Source organism: Cydia strobilella, chromosome Z (genome assembly GCF_947568885.1).
Source record: "Cydia strobilella chromosome Z, ilCydStro3.1, whole genome shotgun sequence".
In the NCBI taxonomy this organism is placed as follows: Eukaryota; Metazoa; Arthropoda; class Insecta; order Lepidoptera; family Tortricidae; genus Cydia; species Cydia strobilella.
Genome location: NC_086068.1, coordinates 6,327,497 through 6,346,113, shown reverse-complemented (window position 1 = coordinate 6,346,113; position 18,617 = coordinate 6,327,497). Strand labels below are relative to the sequence as shown.

The 18,617-nt window shown below is 42.1% G+C and overlaps 1 protein-coding gene across 1 annotated transcript in view; it reads left to right on the top strand.

Moving 5' to 3' along the window:
- LOC134754144 (PHD finger protein rhinoceros) overlaps positions 1–18,382 on the top strand; it is a 71,720-nt gene extending 53,338 nt beyond the window's left edge. The window contains exon 6 of the mRNA XM_063690241.1: positions 31–18,382. Within this exon, the coding sequence (XP_063546311.1) occupies positions 31–7,151 (7,121 nt within the window). The 3' untranslated portion in view covers positions 7,152–18,382. The remainder of the gene's footprint in view (positions 1–30) is intronic.
- The last annotated feature ends 235 nt before the right edge of the window (positions 18,383–18,617 follow it).

Here is an 18,617-nt window from a genome sequence, read left to right as displayed (position 1 = left end):
CTTTATTCAAACCGAATGCTGAATTTTCAGGTCAGTGGCTGTGCCGGCCGTGTGGCGACGGCGTTCGGCCCACGTGCGTGCTCTGCCCCAACCTCGGCGGCGCCATGAAGTGTACGCCCACCGGCCACAAGTGGGCTCACGTTAGCTGCGTCCTCTGGATCCCCGAAGTGTCTATAGGTTGTGCTGAAAAAATGGAACCTATCACAAAAATCTCCTCAATACCGGCGTCGCGCTGGTCCCTTGTGTGTGTACTATGTCGCGAACGGAAAGGTGCGTGTATACAGTGCTCTGTAAAGACTTGTAAGACTGCTTATCACGTTACTTGTGCATTTAAACATGGACTAGAAATGCGTGCAATAATAGAGGACGAGAACGCTGATGACGGCGTGAAGCTGCGCTCATACTGTCAGAAGCATAGTGTTAATTCGAAGAAGGAGAAGTGTCCGGGCTCCGGCTCAGACGAGGAGGAGGTGAAACGCAAGCGGCGAAAGGACATGACGTCGGAGGAGAAAAATCAGGCGCGTGCCGCGAGGCTACAGGAGATAGAAGGCGAGTTCGACAAGCACGTCAGCGTCAAGGACGTGAGCACGCATCTGCTCGACGTCGACCAGGACGCCATTAACTACATATACAACTACTGGAAGATGAAGCGCCGCGCCGGCCGCAACCGGCCGCTGCTGCCGCCCAAGTCAGATGACAGCGAGCTCCTCACGCACCGTCAGGAGCAGGCCGACCTCGACAAGATGAAGATGTTCGTGCAGCTCAGGCAGGACCTCGAGCGTGTGCGGAACCTTTGCTACATGGTCAGCCGCCGCGAGAAACTGTCGCGCTCATTCTTCCGTATGCGCGAACAGACTTTCCACAAACAAGTTGCGGTTTTATCCGCGGACCCGACCATTAGCGGGCCCGACTTAGCCGCTATTGTCGAGGCCAACCACGGCCCCTCTATTTACGACAGGTTGTATTCCCATCCCAATGCTCCCGACCATAAGAACGATTTCGAAGAAATGTTAGCTCGTATCGCTCCACCGGAGTCCGGCGATGAAAAGAAGAAGGATCGCAACGGCATGGTTAAAGGCGCAAAATCGTCCAATCCATACAAGAAACATTACGTAAATGGGTCGCGGCGAAGCGGCAGCATGTACAGCGGGTTATCTAGTGAAGAGAGTGCTCCCGAAATCTCACGATCAACGCGATTCCGCGGACGGGCAATCGGCTCGAGCACGGACGACGACAAGAAACCCTCTGGATCACCAAAGAAAAAGGTGTCGCCCGGCAAAGGTAAGGGTAAAAGATCGCCCAAGAAGATCGAAAGGAAGAAGAAAAAAGTGCCACAGTCCAAAGCGCTGGTCGAGAGCAGCAGCGAGGATGAAGCCCTTCAATCGAGGATAAAGAAAGACCAGTCACGTAGCAAAACGCTCCAACACCTTGAAAAGGAAATGGCAGAGGCCGTAAAGTCGGGAGCTTCAGCCACCGACAGCGACGAGCTCATGCCCATCCGGACAACCAGGCAACAGAACAGCAAGTTTCCTGATAACATTTACTCTGACAGCAGTGAGGAGTCCTCTGGCAAAACAGATCTCAAATCCGATAAGGCCAAAGCTGACAAGTCCAAACCAGACAAGTCACCAGACAATGACTCTCAACAACCCCTGCCTAGAACAAAGGCGGCCATGAAAGAATTCATTCCAACCCAACCTGAAAAGAAGAGCCCTACTAAAATCGCCGAGAAACCAGCTCCAAAGAAAAGAGGCAGAAAGCCATCTAACAAAGGGGAAAAGAAGACTACTCCAATCAAAAGTAATGATTCCGATGATGAAGCTAAAAATAAGGAAAATATCAAATTCTCAAAACAAGCAAGCAAGGATCCTTCTGATCTTATTGTTCCACAAAGACAGGCTGCCAAGAAAGCTTCTGAGAATATGCGCTCCACCACCGGCGGCAAAAAGGAAGAGGGAGTTGCTGAAAAACCAAGCAGCGGTGATGATACTAAACCGCCTAAACCAAAAATACCCATTAAGTCCAAGGGCAAAGAACCACCAAAAGATATCCCTGCCAAGGTCGGGCGCAAGAAGTCTTCGAAGGATGTTGAAAAAGAAACTATAGCGTACGTTCCTCAAAGGCAAGCTGCCAAGAAAGCAGCCGCGCATATCAAGGGTCTGGGCACGAAGGCGCCTGTTGCCGAAACATCCGACACTGATAAGAAGAAAGAGGGCGAAAAGTCCGACTCCGCGAAGCTTACTCCTAAGAAAGAAGAGGTTAAAAGCTCGAAGACTTCCCAGAAGGAAACCTCCAGTTCTTCATCAAACTCAAGCAGCAGTAGCTATTCCTCATCATCAAGCTCCGAAGAGGAACCCGAGAAGCCAGGCCTCAAACCGACGGCCAAAGCGCGAGAAATCAAACCCGCCATCCGGCAGCCATCCATGTTCTCACCGCCGGGCACTAGACCGACCGTGGACTTGCCCTTTCTCGACAAGGTGTCAAGACCATTGTCTTCAACTAGTGCCTCGAGTGATTCTGAAAGCTCTCAAGGGTCGCGATTCTCCGGATCCGGCAGCCCCTCTCCCAAGCGACCTCGCCGACGAAGAAAGGGAAAGAGCCTCTCGACCGATACGTCCCCTCGCAAGGCCCCTGACAAGAAGCTTAAAACTTCCGAACGGGGGTCCGAGTGCAGGGTACCATCACCGGCTCCTCAAGGAGAGGAACCGAGCCGAGCCGACGACGCGCGGGCCGCCACACGTGCTCGGACCAGAAGCATTACTTCAAGCGGAAATATGCCTAATAAGCCTGATGCCCGACAGAGAAAACCATCTAAAGACGACAACGGATATGCCTCTGGCTCCAATAAAACTCCCAAAGAGGGCAGCCAGCCCCGTGAGCTTCCAACTCCGGAGCGGAAAGCGGACGAGGAGGTGAAACCGGAAATCAAAGATGAACCCATCGTCGAAGCGAAACCCTTCAAGGGCTCCCCGCCCAAGCCCAGGACACGCGTCTCTGTCGACGATAAAGACAAGATCAAGTCGCCAGTTGCGGACCCGACCTCATCCAAACCCAGTCCTAGGAAGAGCGCCGAGTTGAAACATAAGAGTATTCCTAACAGACGTATGAGTGTTAAAGAGGTGTCGAAAGATGTGACGGTACATGAACCGCCACGCGAGTCGGCCAAAAAGAAGATACTCAGCAGGCATGACGACGAAAACGCGACCGAAGCGCGCACCGCCAGTAGTCGCTCCCCACTCAAGAAACCAGAAATTACAGAAAAGTCCAAAACGGTTGACAAAAAGAGCCCAAGGACAGTAAATGAGTTCCATGCCCATGACAGGTATGCAGAGAATGAAAAACACTGGCTCGATAAAGATGCCAGCCCCCTGCCGCCGCCTGTAGAGAAATTGGGCAGCCATGACAAGTACATGACTGAAGATAAGCTGCTCGATTCTGATGCGGCTGACAAGAACAGCATAAAAATGATCGCAAAAATACAAGCTAACTTGAACGAAAACATGATGATCAAGTCACCAAAGACACCCATGGACGCCCGAACGTTTAACATAGACCCTATAGATGTGGATAACGCGGTACCGCGGAACATAAGGAAGCGATCCACGCTAGAGGAAAAGAAGTTTATAGCCCAAGATGCCAGCCACGTGCAGGGCGTCGAGATATCTAAGAGTGCAAAGATACCGTCGGTTAACCCCTGCCGTTCCATGTTCTCTCCGCAAGGCAAAGACAACGAGCTTGACCGGTTTGAATTTGAAATGTTGGCTATCGACGACGGCTTCAACAACGATGAGTTGATCAAACCTTTTACTTACCCAGAGTTTATATTCAAGGAGGAGAAAGAGCAAGGCGTTCAGGAAACCAAGAACCTGGTCGATAGACTGCGAATGCAACTGAGCAGCAAGAAGGCCGAGGCTCAAGACGAACAGCCACTTCATGATGACAAAGAAATCAGAGATGACGATATCAGGAGCCCACGTAAAGGTCCCGAAACTCCGCCGCCTAACAAAAACGCGGCCATCGATATTCACGAACCTAAACTGTCGTCAAATGACCTAGAACCGCTTAACCACGAGCCGCATTCGGGCGAGGTCTCTCGCAGAAATAGCATACATGACAACAAAGACTGCCAGCCCATACCCATGACAAGCAATGAAAAATGGCGCAACTTGCCCCTGCAGCACAACGAAGTCGAGCTACCTAACGATAGAAAATACGACCGGTACAACGAAGACTCGAAAGAGCCGGCAACCGTTCAGTCCGACATACAATCCGTTTCAGAGGTGGGCGACAACGTATCACTTTCCAAGCAAAGCGACGATTCTCAATCACTGTCCGTTGTCGATCATTCCATTGCGAGCAACGATACGATGGCCCTGGTTCACGATAACTATGATAACAACAACTCGCAGCTTCATTCCGACTGTGCTACCATCTCATCGCCATATGTGAGCCAAGAGAAATGGAGGGAGAACAAAATAATCTCGAGGCGGTCGTCCGCTTCGAGCACGTCATCCGAAGGATCAATCTGCTCGCAGAAACCAGAGGACTTGAAACACGTGAATAGTTGCGATGCGCACATCACAAGTCATATGCTGCCAGAGCTCGAGCGATACCCGCCTTTACCATCGTACGGTTGCCCCGTAGAGCCTGCCATGCCGTTGAATCAGTATTCATCGTACCCACAAGACGCGTCACCATTCCTCAGTTCCATGGGTTCCCTGCCGTTGTTCGGTGCCGGGGCTTGTGCTTCTGCTCAACTCACCTTACCCTCACCTGGGCCCGGTCTGTACCCGCCTCCCGGCCTGTCTTACGCCAGTACTCCACTCATGCAATCTTTATCTAAACCGGCGTTCCCAACGCTATGCGCAGCGTTCACATCTTCGTCGCAAAATATTGCGCTGACAACAGCTATGATTGCACCACCGACGCCCAAACCTCTTGACTCGCCTCGCGACGACGCTGAGCCCGTCGATCCGCGCTCCACGAGTCCTAGTACTATACACGTCGTCACGAGCCCTAGTGCCGACACTGCCGACTCGACCGAAACCACCAGCAAAGCTCCCAATAAATTATCCAACGATAACAACCAGACCATGCTCAGTCTGCATGCCCAAGAATCCAAGTCTCCCATTCCACCTAAGGCCCCGAGGTCTAACAAGTTCTCAGGGAAGTCTCCCGGTAAAAGCCCCATATCACCCAAACAGAGTGAAGCGCCCAAAGGTAATAAACGAGCGAGCAACAGGAGCAATCGAAGCCAGAGAGGCCGAGGACGATCAAAGAGCCGCGGCCAGGGCGCGCCCGGCTATGACTACTCGGGCAACTCTATACAAAGCAAACTCGTTGGCACGGTCTACGACTTCGACGAAGAAATTGCGAATGACGGCGTAGATCTCAAAGCTTTACGAGAAAGGCGAAAATCAATCGATGTAAGAGACGACAGAAAGTCCGAGGCTTCGTACAAGGACGCGTCGCAGTCGCCTCAGGTGTTAAGTCCGCAGGCGGCAAAGAAAACGCCGAGCGCCGAGGACAAGGGCGCGAAACCGCCGACGCCCGAGCCGCCCGACCCGCCGCGCTCGCCAGGCCTTAAGTCCACGGAGCGCGGGCCCGGCTTCTCGCAGGTGCACCCCGTCCTGCCCGGGCCCGTTGACATGCGCACCTACAACCCCTCGTTCGAGGGCGCCGCGCCGCCGGTCGCCGACGCCTACCACAGCCATCTATTGGCCTTCGCCAGCGGCACCGCCGACCAGCAGCTGCCCGACATAGACGAGGACCTCGAGAAACAGCTTCACTCCGAGCTCATGGCCAGCAAGCCGCGCCCCGGCTCTCCTGCGCCGGAACAACTAACTCAGCCCGCGAAAGATACCTATACGCCTAACTTGCCCAAAGTCTCGCTATCGGACTCCAGGAACCAACTCAAAGTGAAAATCAAAGGGCCGTTCCTGGACGCGAACTACTCCAGCTCGGTGACGCCAGTGGCACCACAGCCGCCGCCGCCGCCACTCGACCCCGGCGCCGGTATGGCGGCGGCCGGTGGGCCTTCCTCCATGGTAACCGGCTCCACCAATCTACGCCGCATGCGCAAGAAGGAGCTGCTCCGCCAGTACTGGACGCAGGACATGAACATGGACGACCCGGCGGCGGGTGTGTCTCTAGTAGCCGTCCCGCCGCCGGCTGCGCCGCCTCCCATCGCCCGCGCCGTCATCACCATTCCCAAGGCCGTCGCTTCCATGACCAGCATACCCACCCGGGACGATTACAAGTCTGACACGCCCGTGGAAAAGAAGAAGCGAAAGACCACGAGCGGCCTCTCGAGGGAGCTGCGACACTTGGAAGTGAGCATGAACGACGATGTGGACCCCTCCGACGATACCAAATTATCAACTATAGCCGGTCCCGCGGCATCCGCGCCCGCGCACAAGCGGCGCGGCCGCGTTTCTAAGCCGCCGCGGCCCGCCAGCTCGCCGGTCGCACCTAAAATCAAAATAAAAATCGGCTCCAACATAGTCCAGCAAGTGGAGGAGCCCGTCGGCTTCCAGTTCCGGCCGCCCAAGAAGCGGCTGCACACCTCCGTCCCCGCCACGCCCAGTTTCGAGGATCTGCGCCGCGAGAGCATGAAATACCGCCGCATGGTCATGGCCGACTTCGAGGAGGACGAGAAAACCAAGAAGGTGAAACCCAGCAAGGCCGAGAAGAGGAAGCGCAAAAAGGACAAGAAATCGGAAAAGGAGAAGTTACAAGTGGTGAACAGTGAGAGTGAAAGTGGTGCCAAGCTGATAATAAAGATTAAGCGCACTAAAGAGGAGGAAGCGGCCGCGGGCGGCGCAGCAGCGGCGGCGGCGGCGGCTCCCGAGCCGCCCGTGGACCCGTTCGAGTACGATCCCACCGCGCCCGACCCGCTCGCTATCGACCCGCCCTCGGAAGCTTCCTCTGGTATACGCAATAAAATACGGACCGCTAAAGTGACCCCTATTCGGTTAAAACTGGCGCGGAGCTCGCAGGGCTCGGACTCGTACGTGATGAAGGACTTGGGGGGTGCGTCCACCTCCGCCGACGCTGCCTCGCCCGCGCCCGCGCCCGCGCCCGCGCCCGCGACTTCGGCCGCCGCGCAGCCGCTGTCACTTACTGTCAATAAACACTGTGAAGTGAGGTGATATAAAACAAAGAACGCGCGTTAAGCAGTGATAGCGACACTTTCTCGAGCGTGAATTTCTGTACAGTAAATTTTAACTATAGTGTCTGTATATTTCTAAATATTACGTCTTCTTTATAACTATTTATTTGTATAAATGGAAAGCTCAATGATTAACTTAAAGTTACTCTAAGATTTATAATAGTTTTGTGCATTGTGTGATGCACAAGTAAATCTTAATATAGTACATAGCTTATATATTTTTGTTAATGTTACTGTTTTACTTTGTGCCTCTTACGGAATCTCATTAATTTTGTCATATATGTGTAATTAATTAAAATATTGAAATTAGGTATTACATATATTTTTCAAAATTGCATAGTTATCACAAATACACATCACACGGTTATTCAGTCTATATACAATTATTAATATGGCTGATGTGATTGACTTTTCACCCAAAATTTAATTTATTAAAGGCAAACCACATTATTATTATGAATTTAGAACAATTTTATATATTATTGAACAGTAAAGTTATTCAATTTCCGAAAGAGCCAAAGTAAATCGTTATGTAGGTGCTACAACTCGGGTTTAATTTTGATCACGTACCGGCCTAATAGTTTCTTGTTTTAAAACCTTTAATTTAGCTGCTGTAGATATGCCATCCAGGAACAGGCTCAACCACATCTTTTCGTACTAAATTTGACCAATTATTATGGATGGATGAAGGAATGGGTCTTGCTTTTGTGGATAGCTTTATCTCTCAGAAAATATTTTGCTTCGATTAGTAGATAAATGAAAATAAATTAAACTAGAAAATAATTCTCAATAATTAAAAAAACTCTAAGTATGAACAATATTCTAAACATACTATGTAATATTACCAGAAATCATGTAGATCACACAATTCCATGATTCCTTGTCTGTCAGCACCTTCAAAGCACGGACCATTCTCATTGTGTTTCTCTTCAAAAGAGAATCGGTACAGTAGGTTATTACTACCCTTTTGCACTGTATTTTAAATAATAAAAAATGGTAAACCCGGAGACTGATAACTGAACGTATTTTAAATACTTTTTAAAAATGTATTTATGTTTGTGTTAAATCAAATTAGTTTTACGTATTTATTATTACTATTTAACTGTACGCAAATTAAATCTCAGAATAAGGTTTTTAAACTGTCCGCGTTTGATCATTTTTATAAATAATAATTATTTGGAATAAGTATATTAACTTTTACACATGACTCGTATTTATTAGTATAATTATTTTTTATTATAAATAGTAAAGTGGTTAGCCAATCTCATCGCCAGCCTTTATTTATTTGGATAGCGTTTCGCACATTTTTTACATAATTTCATCAATAAACCTATAGGCCCGGTTTTCACCAAAGAATAAAAACCGAAGTTACTCTTTGAATGCGGGCATTATTGAAACACGGTTCTATAAAACAAAATAAACTGGCTCACTATTACATTGTTATACGGAATCATAAATCAATTTTAATACTTGTTTGAAAAAATAAGGGCACGAACGGTAGATATTTGCAATATTTGGCTCAAAGGGTGCAGGCGCCGAGAACTAGTAAAAGAAGTGTTGCGCTGGGAGCTACACTGAGCCGTCGTATTATGCAGTAAAAACGCAACCTGTACGTATCGCGTCTAATGATGCTCCCTATGACAGTTCATTTTTATATGGAGTAGCTGGCACGTAAAATGTTTGTGGACATTTTTTGGAAGTAGCTCACAAATTTATTTAGAAATGTAATATGTAAGTAATAAAACCTCGGGACATTTTTTTTTTCAATTAACGCCATCCAAAAGAACATGAAGGAACTGACATAGTCCATCATTCGGCGCGAGAGTTATAAGTAGCCTGTCTTTTCAAAATAAAGCACGCTGCTAAAACGTAACTTTGTAAAAGTGAGCCATTCTTTCCGTTTGACGCTCGGTGCGGTCCCGTTGAACAAAGAGAGTAACAAAATTTAATTTGTTACAATTTTAGACCGGATGGTCGGGAACTCACCTCGCGATGTGTTATGTTAATGAAACTTATGAAATTATTTCCTTAACGGTTTAGCTTGAAGCTTTTTCTTCAGTGTTCGTTTGTGTTTGCAAGTGCTAACAACAAATATATTTTATAACCTACCGTCCGGAATCGGGGTGGCCGGGAGAAACAGGATTTTAACTACTCATTTATGTTTTTTTTACATTTAGCCTGACAATTATTTTGTTGAAATTTTGTCATCTATGTTATGTGTAAATTGCATTAAAATTTAATTATATTTATGAAACCATCACTGAACACGAAGTTGTTTCTACTAATTACTTGTGTCTTAGATTGGCACTTTGTATATATTGCGTTTAATTTATTATCCACATATGATCGTTCGTTGTTCAGGATTAGAACTAAGCGGCAGGGGTAAGCATAAGCACATTAATATCTGGTACTTTTTGCGCGGTTTACTTAAACATTTACCGCTCGAAGTGCTTCTGCGGAGTTATTTCTAATCCTAAAATAACGAAGTGTAATCAACAGTCAGATTAAGATTAATGAGGATGTGGTGGGGATATTGAAAGCGACATAAGCCTCCATAGAAAAAGTATAAACTTCAATAGTTAGTTAGTTCAATAGGGTACTATTTTTAAAACTGTTAAGCATTTGACACTATCGAATAACTAATTAGGCCGTCAAGTTCTGCCACAGTTGTTCCGTTCACGTACCCGATAATCGTAAAATTTGAAATGTTAGCACTTAAAATACCTTCGGCGGGCACTCACTCTTACATAGATTATCCTTTTGGGTCTTTTCAATTAATCGGTAATTGACTGAACAGTATGATTATTTGGTTGGAACTGTCAGGAGCAGGTTTTGTGCAATATTCGGCAATACTCAATCGCATAGTCAACGTTGTATGCCTGTAAAGTCGTGTTAGGTTTAGGACTCTGATAGTTAAGTGTTTGCCACTCTTATTATGTTTCGGAGAGAATCTGCATTTGGCCCTTAAATTCAGCCTACACAACGAAAACATCTAATTTTATACATAACTAGATAATATCTATTTGTTCTTATATATTATTTCAATATTAAAACTAATCCGTTTTCCGATTTTTTATTTAAATTTACGCAGTATTTTAATTTATAAAAATTACATTCGTTTTAAGACGACATGTCGCAAAACTTGGAAAAATTCAGAAGTTGATGATTTTTAGTATGTGATTTTGGACGTTTTTTTCGGGGTTTGTAATTATTTTATATTTAAACACTTTAACCATAGGTACATTACAAATAGTGTACCTTTCTGATGGTAGTATGATTTTTCATATATCTCTTACTGAAAATTATACATTTACATAAATATAATTTAGCCTATGCAACTTCTAACACTAATTTCGCAGTGAAAATATATGTTATAATTTTTTTAACATTTTTCCCATAATCAGCAAACAGTTACGTAACACATATATTAATTTCGGGCAAAAAGAAAAAAAAAAACTCGTGCATTTAAGGGTTAAAATGATAAGGCGTTTGATGGTGAAATCGATGGGTCTGTGGGGCCAAAGCTTTTTCTGGTAACTGGATTATCAAACATGTTTATGACAATCTTGGCAGTACAGTTCTATCTAGTTTACTCATTGACTTATTATTACTATAGAGACGACATACCAATCAATGAAATTGTCGCAATCACAACCTGTACCACGCGACCGTAAAATTCCGCTTCTATGGTTTTGATGCCAAAACGGCAGCAACTCATCGCGCAAAATACTGGTTCTCTGCGTCGGTTATAGAAACGTATAGACGTTAGTATTATAATAATAGTTCAATGAGTAACTAAATGCATTAAACACTAATCAATGTTACTTATTATAAACATTGAATGTTTTTAGACGTTTCGAAATTCTCTATTTCGTTCTAGCTAAACTTGGCACAAAAGATGAGGTCAATAAATAACATAACATAACATGTCATGTAATGACAGTAAGGTTCTGAAAAGTTCAACAGTCAACTGCAAGATTGACTAAAAGTTTCACGTCAAGTTAAAGTCCGACGACTAAGAGCATTCTGTACACTCGTCACAAGTTAATTGCTTTAATTTTGGAGAGCGTATCTATTATAAATTCATTACTTACGACTATAATTGACACCACGACTATACGACCATGGTTTTACAATATTTATAAAAATCACTTATTATATAAGTTGCTATTCGCTCCGGAATACTATACCACTGGTTGTTTCGTTCTATAAGAGTAAGTGATGAGTGGTGAGATACCTAGATGTACATTTCTTTCGATAATATTTCGTATCGGTATCGTTTAAGTCCTAAGGCACCTTCCTAATTGATTATATTCCAAGTTGGTTTATTTGATAAAACATGAGTTATATATAAGATGTTAAATTTATACAAATTCGGTTCTTTACGTGTATACGAATCTATGAGCAAAATTCGTTAGGATGTGACACAAACTTATCGTTTCAGTCCACATTTTTTCATTCAGCTCTAGAATAACGTTAACGCCTTCGCCATATCTTACATGATTCGGTGTTTTAATTAAGCGCATATATATTTTTTTTTATTTTTCTATTTCTTTGTAGCACAACCCAAAGTACTGAAACATAATGGACGATGAATTATTATCTCCGAATATGCAAAATAATCGGTTCAAGTCTAGGATAAAAGTTACAAATTGTATGTCAATTTTAAAATAAATTATTATCTAATACAATATCCGTAAGTACTTAAGAGGGGGTTTAAAGTAGAAGAACACAAAAGACGTGGCACACCGCGTAAACTTGCGACGGAAGATATGTCCATTGCGACGGTTTGAACGTTTACCGCAATAGCTCTGAACATATTATACTCCTGTTTCAAATTTTGCTCGTCACGTCCCTCGGCTACATCACTGTACTCGTATTTAATACAAAAAATATACTGCTGTGGTATGCAGGGTGTCTAAATAAAATTTTACCCTTCCATAGAAAATAGACCAGCCAAAATGTATGAAACAACCAAATTTTTGTTCGCGATTTCGGGGTTGGTCCCATAGCAGGCGTGACTCACTCCGCGATTTCGTCGCGCCGCTAAAAGTACATGCGGCCGCCCCCAGTTCTGAGGTCTAGCCATAGTAATTGCCGGCATTGCCGCGCACCGCTACGGAACGGACGCCTGTTTGAGAGTGAATCTTCTGTACCTAGTACTATTATTTATTCTGTGCCCATAGTAAAAGTTGCTCAGTATAATCCCTACACCTCCCTGGCAACGGGAATGCACTTATTTTTTAGCCACCGTGTATAAATGAAATTAAATGAAAATTAGACATGTTTTCGTGATTTTTTTCTAACGAGCAAAATTTAACCTAGTACGGTTTTGGTTGGAATCTGCCTTTGCAAATATAATCTAGTTTCCGCGTGATTTTTTTCATGGCATTTATTTTATTTATTTATAAAAAACCGGACAAGTGCGGGTCGGACTCGCCCACCGAGGGTTCCGTATTCTGATGTTTTAAATTTATTTTTCATTGTGGAACGACAATTCAAAGTGTATTAATGTCCAATTTAACTTCTGATAACATTGCTATTTGTTTTATTTGTGTTTATAGGAACGGAAAGTATGGACGCACCTCTAAATCAATACTTAGAAGTCTTAGAACCACTAAAATATTAATAAGTAAAATAAAATAAAAACCGGTCAAGTGCGAGTCGGACTCCGTACTTTTTAGTATTTGTTGTTATAGCGGCAACAGAAATACATCATCTGTGAAAATTTCAACTGTCTAGCTATCACGGTTCATGAGATACAACCTGGTGACAGACAGACGGCCAGCGGAGTAATAGGGTCCCGTTTTTACCCTTTGGGTACTGAACCCCAAAAAAATAAAAATCAGCGGCGTTATTTTATGTTAAGTTGCACATTAATACACCCTGACTCATCGCCCCACAACGAAAAAAAAAAAACATTTTGTATGTAGGGTAAAAAAATTTAAAAGTGCGGTAGTGACTCCTAAAATTTGTTTAAAAATTCTGAAAAAAAAATAACATGGGTTTTTTAATGGTAGATTTTACATTAAGCGGGTGCCCCGTAGAAAAATATAACTTCGACGAAATAAGGACCACCCTAATATGTATATATTACTTACTTATGTAAAATCAAGGAAGAACACTTCACAAATAATTTTGAGATTTGTTCCACACTGTAAATTATTTAACTACGCTATGAACTCCTGCACGCTTGTTCATAGCAGGCACCCTGCCTGGGAGGAACTTAAAGGATTTTGACTACAATTTTGAGTAAAAAATAATTTTCTTTTTACCTCACCAAGTGGTAAAGCCTCTCTACATTGTTCAAAAACGGATAAGATCGTTGCATTTTATCCACTTGTGAGGCAAAGTAATCTAATGCAAATTTTGAGTTGTTTTCTTATGTTTGCTGGTAGAATTGATTTTTAAATGATGATTTTGAATGATAAATATTTAATAACATTAATTTTGAATCGATTTGCTTTGTTTTTGTTTGATATTTTACAGTTATTATTTTCCTTGTGTTGGTTTTCACTCGTCGTTTCATTCGGGGGCATTTTCACTCGCGTGCTTTGAAACCCTCTCAACGCTTAAGGTTAAATTTTTCGAACCACTCGTTACGCTCGTGGTTCAATTTTGGAATCTTTCGCTTGCTCGGCTATCAATATTAGCACGAGCGGTTAAACAACAACTTTGCCCCCTTGTAAAACAAATAACTATTTCTGACTGTTCGTATTCTGAAGAATTATCTATATCTTTGATATGTTGGAATTATCTGAAGTATCGTGCAATAGAAACATAATACTTTCATGCGGTGCCTTATTTTAGAGGTCACATCATAATATAGCTTCGAGAAAAGCGTCTTTTTCGAATTTATATGGCTCGAGAAGGACGGAAACAAATCTGGCACGCTAATAATCTTGCTAAAATTATGTTACCATACGTTAGAAGAGCATAATTTTTTATAATAGGTAATTAGGCAATATAAGGTTAGCATTCATAGTAACTTGTGTAAATAAATATGAAAATGATAAATAAATAGAAAGCGTAGGTGTCCAATTCAGAGATATTTTCTCAGAACGAATATATCCTATACGACTCAGTATTGCACACATACACCGTCACATAGCAGCACAAAATGTGACGTTTTCAACCAGAAGGTACCACATTGTCGGTTGTCGATAAGGTTGATTTCTAATTGAAGCTATATGGAAATAGCGCCTTACTGACAAGCGACAATAAGTACCCTTTTGGTTGAAAATGGCACAAATATAGCTGGCCAAAGCCTAACCGATATATAGTTCCTTTCCGATTTCAACCGCAAAACTATAGTAGATTGTTAACCAAGGGATGGAAGGCACTAGTCCGAGGCTGAAATTCGAATACGAGGAAAGTAAAATGGATGTGTTTTTTTAAAAAGGATGACTAAGTATACATTTTTATAGTATTTCTTGTGGGTACTTTCAATTAACAATTTAGGCAAAAGTATAGTTTTATGGAATGGGAAGTTAAATGTCAGAATGGAAATTTTACAACAAATTCATTTAAACCCAAATTTCAATGGCTTATAGTAAAAAAATTAAAAAAATCGTACTTGGAACGTAAAATGCTCTAGTGCAGAGACGTATCATTTTGTGCACACCTTTTAGAACAACAATGACCCTTTTTCAGAGCATGAGAAATGAAAAATAATTTATCCCATTCTCAACAGTTTCCATACAACTTATTTTCTCACGTTACGTTCGCTGAAATATGCTTTAAGTAACTAAAAAGACAACGACTAGTTTTACTTACAAATCTGATTTGTATTTCTGATTATGATTGATTTGTTGTTTCTTTGATTTGTGAATTTTGTTCGGATTCGTTTTACAAAATGTCCCTACTTTTATTGTTATACTCGTGAAAGCTAAGCTTGTTAAAAATCATGCAAAATAAACATTCTGTCTACATGCACAGAGTTTGGTAACAGACGTGGGCAGATACAACTTTTTAATTAGGATATTTGATTGGGAATTGGGGGCACGTGGGGTTTGCACCCTTTGTTACATGATACTTTTTTTGAGTCACGGAACGATCGGTATTTCGTTCGGTATTGTGTTCTTTCACACTCAAGTGTCGTAGTGCTTGTGTATAAAATATAAAACATAATTTATTTATAATAGGTTGTGGATAACCAAAACAGTGTGCAACAGTTTAATAGAATGCTTTCCTGATTTATTTGTCAAACCTTTAAAAAACATACTCTACATACCTATATATGATTTTGATTAATGTTTGTTATTATCTTTTTATATATAAATGAAATCCTTAAATCTAGCCTATTGGCCGTTATAGCTTAGTAATTGACTATTTGTACACGGTGATTACTTGATTAGACACTTAATTGGAGACTATAGTCTTTAAGTCTAGGTAGGTTAAATCGTAAATATTAAGTTCTACGGTCGCCTATGGCTAACTACCTAACTAAACCCCAAAATTAGAGCTTAATGGACACATAGACATTTCGAGACTTTTTGTAAAAAGATTATCGTAAAAATATTATAAATATATGTATAGGTAGTATATATCATAGGCGACATCCGCACGGCTCTCGAGTAATAATAGCAACATTAATTCAATTATAGATAGAAATGTCCATATAATAATTAAATTATTCTTAATTAACACATTTCCGGGATCTCAATTTAAGTGAGTATCATTATAAAAACAAAGTAAATTATTGTTGATATTTAAAATGTATTGCGTCTTACGAACCCTAAATCGGAATTATATGTCAGAATTACAAACAGGTAGAGAATAATAGACGATGTTGTATTGTTCAAGACAATAGCTAAGAGAATTACAATAATGTTGTTATTTTAAAAATGAAGAATGGAGTCTCCGGCACCCCAGACTAATCGACTAGTCTCATCGACACACTAGTCCATGTACATAGTTAGTTGTTTGTTTTGTGTCATTGGTGTTTGATATTAAATTCTTGAATACGAAACTGCAGGCAAAATCACGCTAAGGATGTCTTCCATCGAACAGCGGGGCCAGTACGGCGCCGTGTTCTCGATTCGTAACCGAACCGGTACGATGATATGCAGTTTCGCAATTCGTCCCATTCGTAGCGCTCACCGCCGTAGTCTCTTGCCACATCGCTATTTTACAAGACTGGTATGCCTATGGCTTACTGAGCGCATTACCCCGGCAAATCAGGATCTCGTTGTACGGATCTCGGGGTCACTTATACCTATTGGCTTGTTAATAACAATGTGCTCGGTAAACGAAACTCTTTTTCCTTCGTCAATTAAAGACTGGGATTTGTTTAGACCGCGACGTAGCACTTGATCCTACGGCGTTCGTGCATCGACTCAAACGAGTAGAGATGATAAAGTTAACCTATTTCAGGTCTGGATCTCAATACCGACTGAGCCTTTTTTATGAATACTTAGTGACTTTGATTCTACGGCTATTTGAGTCGGCGCATCGCGAATAGTAATTAATAATAGAGATAATTTAATTAATGTATTTTAATAAATTCCCATCTGTGTCTGATCTAGTTTGGAGTGTTTTTCTTGAACCGCTAATACTATTCTTCATGCGCAGTGTGATCCCGCACCGGCGCCGGAAAGCAGTCGGCTAGTTGTCGTACGGTCAGCATCCTTCGGTAGCAATCGTCGTTCGATGATCTTTTTGTCTAAAAACTCGATTTATCTCTGTTCGGTTGACGTATTCTTCGTGCGGTCTCACTGTCCTTCCGCTCCGGATTCACTTTCCCTTGCTTTAGAATAAAACGAATTCTTATACACACTTGTAGTTCACAAATTTCATTATCGAGTGACGTGTCCGGAAACAAAGAAAGTTTTGAAGTTTATGTTACCGACACCCGCTCGTATTTATTCTGCCATTGAAATAGTTTAGGTAAATGTTCGTGTATGTAGGTAGTTAGTTGGACGTAATTGGAACCGAATGCAAATAGCAACCGCCCCGGGCTCCGTAGCCCCGCCGGAACGGACTGTCCGTACAGCTCTCATTGTAAACTAACCCCATGGTTGTTTATTATCTATGCCGGCGTTAATTATACTATTTCACCCTTTTTCTACGCACAATTCGACATTAGCTATACGACATCACATACGGAAATTATATTTATATCGATTATTACCTTGTTACTGTGATTTGTTTTAAATTATATTTTAAAATTAGATTTTAAATTAGACTCGGTTTTTAAACGGAACATCATTCGGTTGTGTATCCGTGAAATTACATGGTTTTATTTAAATACATATGTTTTTACAAAATCAATTAACTATTTAAATATTTTGAGAGGATAGCATTCATTCGAGATGATTTATAGCATGGCGTTATTTAGATTTCGTGCTTTAAGCGCATGATTTTATATTGATTGAGTATTCTTATTTACTGGGTGTTGAATATTATAAAAGTGTTGTATGGAATTGTAATTTACTCTGTAAGTCATGTTGATAAGAATGTGTGTTGTTGATATGTTTATATATAAAATACTTGTAGGAAGCGTCGTGGCCGGCGGCGGCCACCTCCGCGTCCGCTAGGGTCGGACTCTGTCTGCTAGACTATATTCTGTTATTTTATTCCGTAGACTAAAATGACATTTCATGTGGTACTAAGAAATGTCATGTCTTACACATGAAACGTCATTTCAGTCTACGGAATAAAAAAACAACTTTAGGCATATATATGATCAAGCTTCGACATTGATTGTTCAGTAGCTCTCAGTGGTATATTTATTATAAAGGGAGTACATCTATTATACTATGTATGGTACCGTTAGACTACGTGCCACTGACGCAGAGGTTATCTATGTTAGATGTAAAACTATGGCTGACCGTTTCGTACCAGTCATTAGGTTAAATGATTCAATACATATATTATTTATATTGTAGCCGATACACCTAATCAGTTTATAAGTATTTAACTTTAAGAGATTCACTTCTTATACCATTATCTGTGTAAGTATTATGATCAACAATATTTCCATTGTTTTAATTAAATTTAGAATATTAGTGGTTAAGTTTAAGATAGCTAACTTGTACAAATGACTTGTGTACAGTAATGTAAGTGGAATAATTGTACGGGCGAAGGCAAGGCAAGGCAAGGCTCGGCCCGCGCGGCCGCTGTAAATAGTGTACAAGTGGTCTTGTAATATAACAAGTGTTTTCAATGTGCACATAGTCGCCTCATTCATTAATAAATTTTTTAGATCAATTACTCTTTCCTTTTAATTTTTTCTGTCCAATGTTTTTATTTCCCGCCACCTGTCCCGCGAGGCCGTTTGGGTTTGACGGCTTTGGTCATCCTGATAAACCCGAAAAGTTACTATAATGATGTTTCTCGAGCATCATATAACTATTTAACTAAAACCTGGTATTCTAAACAGTGGTTACCTGATAATAAGTGAATACATATGGAACCAAAGTCTGCCCCTGAACGACCTCGAATT